The sequence below is a fragment of the Protobothrops mucrosquamatus genome, unplaced genomic scaffold, assembly GCF_001527695.2.
Source record: "Protobothrops mucrosquamatus isolate PMUCROS unplaced genomic scaffold, P.Mucros_1.0 scaffold2503, whole genome shotgun sequence".
Lineage (NCBI taxonomy): Eukaryota > Metazoa > Chordata > Lepidosauria > Squamata > Viperidae > Protobothrops > Protobothrops mucrosquamatus.
In genome coordinates this window covers 15,119-16,955 of record NW_015388568.1, presented here as the reverse complement: position 1 = coordinate 16,955, position 1,837 = coordinate 15,119, and the positions used below count along the sequence as shown (strand labels likewise).

At 42.1% G+C, this 1,837-nt stretch overlaps 1 protein-coding gene across 1 annotated transcript in view; it reads left to right on the top strand.

Annotated features, from left to right (window-relative positions):
• Positions 1-36: 36 nt before the first annotated feature.
• Positions 37-1,837, top strand: part of LOC107295803 (protein FAM13A-like) — a gene marked incomplete at its 3' end in the record, with an annotated part of 10,418 nt that continues 8,617 nt past the window's right edge. Inside the window, exon 1 of the mRNA XM_015825131.1 lies at positions 37-332. Within this exon, the coding sequence (XP_015680617.1) occupies positions 86-332 (247 nt within the window). The remainder of the gene's footprint in view (positions 333-1,837) is intronic.

Genomic DNA, 1,837 nt, shown 5'->3' with positions numbered 1-1,837 from the left:
GTCCTGCCAGGAATCTCGACCTCAGAAAAGCTTCTGTTCCATAAAATCCCTCCAGTTCCTTCAGAAGGGCGTGCTTTGAGAAGCCATGCCACCTCCAATCGTCACTCTGACTGGGTGTTCTCCCTTTTTGTGTCCTTTCAAGCAAAGTAATTCAGCGGTCAAGCTTAAAGAAGATATGAAAAGGATTGCCGTTCCGCCCGTGAGCAGGCAGAAAGGGTCCTGTCACCGGAAGTTGTTTGGCACTAGTCTTCAGGAAATGCAGCAAGAAGGGCTGAGCAAGTGTGGAATCCCAACAGTGGTGTGGGATATTGTAGAATATCTCTCTTGGCACGGTAAGCTACTAGCAAGTTCTCCTCTTTAAAAAAAAAGAAAGAAAAACTTGTGTACCTCTAAAGTAAGATTTCCCAACCTTGGCCACTTTAAAACATGTGGACTTCAACTCCCAGAATTCCCTAGCCAGTGTAGAATTCTGGGAGTTGAAGTCTACAGGTCTTAAAGTGGCCAAGGTTGGGAAACCCTGTTCTCCACAAAGCAATGCATTCTGTTTTGGTTTGCTTCCACTTTTATTTTTGGTCAACTCAAGAATGCTCACACCTCATATTTTTCGCCCAACAACAACCTTGTGAAGTAGGTGGCCTTGAAAGAGAGGGATTGGTCCCAAGTCAGCCAGGCAGCTGTTACCCATTTCAGCCTGTGTGGTTTTCCCATCTTCTCCAGGAAGAGCATTTTAATGGTGCCAAATGTTTTATGACTTATAAATCATAGCAAGGAACAAAAGTTCAGATGGTGGAGAGAAGTTTTCCCCCAAAATGAAGAAGGCAACCAAAATGATGCAGGGGGGGATGGGGGGTGGTGGTCTTTGAACCCTTTGCTTTCAAAAGAGTCTAGAATCCTTGGGACTCCTTAGCTTAAATCAGTGTTATCTCAACCTCAGCACCTTTTAGATGTGTGGATTTAAACTTCCCAAATACTAGCTGGAGAATTCCAAGATTTGAACTTTATACAAATAGTCCTTGACTTACAACCACAATTGAGCCCAAAATTTCTGTGGCTAAGTGAGACAGTTAAGTGAGTTTTGCCCCATTTTATGGATCTTTCTTGCCACAGTTGTTAAGTGAATCACTGCAGCTGTAAAGCTAGTAAAACAGTTGTTAAATGAATCTGGCTTCCCCATTGATTTTGCTGGTCAGAGGGTCACAAGAGGTGGATCACATGACCTCGGGACACTGCCGCCGTCATAAATATGAGTCGGTGGTCAAGCTTCTGAATTTTGATCAAATGACCATGGGGATCCTGCAAAGGTCTTAAGTGTGAAAAAGGGTCATAAGTCTCTTTTTTCAGTGCTGTTGTTACTTAGAACAGTCACTAAACAAACTGTTGTAAATCGAGGACTACCTGTACTTAATATTTCTGAGGTTCAGAAATACAGATAGTCCTCAACTTATGACTGCTCTCTTAGTGACTGTTATGATGGACCCCCCAAAAGGTACTTATAATCCAGTTCTGATGGCCACGCCTTCTCTGTAGTCATGTGACTGCATTTCAGGCAGTTGGCAACCTGCTTGCATTTATGGCTGTTTTTTGTTTCCCACAGTTCTACGACTGCAATTTACAATGTTTTCTGCCAAAAATCAGTGTTTTATTTATTTATTATTTATTATTTCAATTTATATCCCGCCCTTCTCCCGAAGGACTCAGGGCGGCTCACAACATTATTAAAACAAAGAAAGACCCACACACCCCACCGAATAAAACCAAATTAAAACCAAAATTTTTATGTTGTGATAATTAAAATTTCTAAAAAACCCAGTTTAAAAATCCTCCCTAGGCCAGGCCC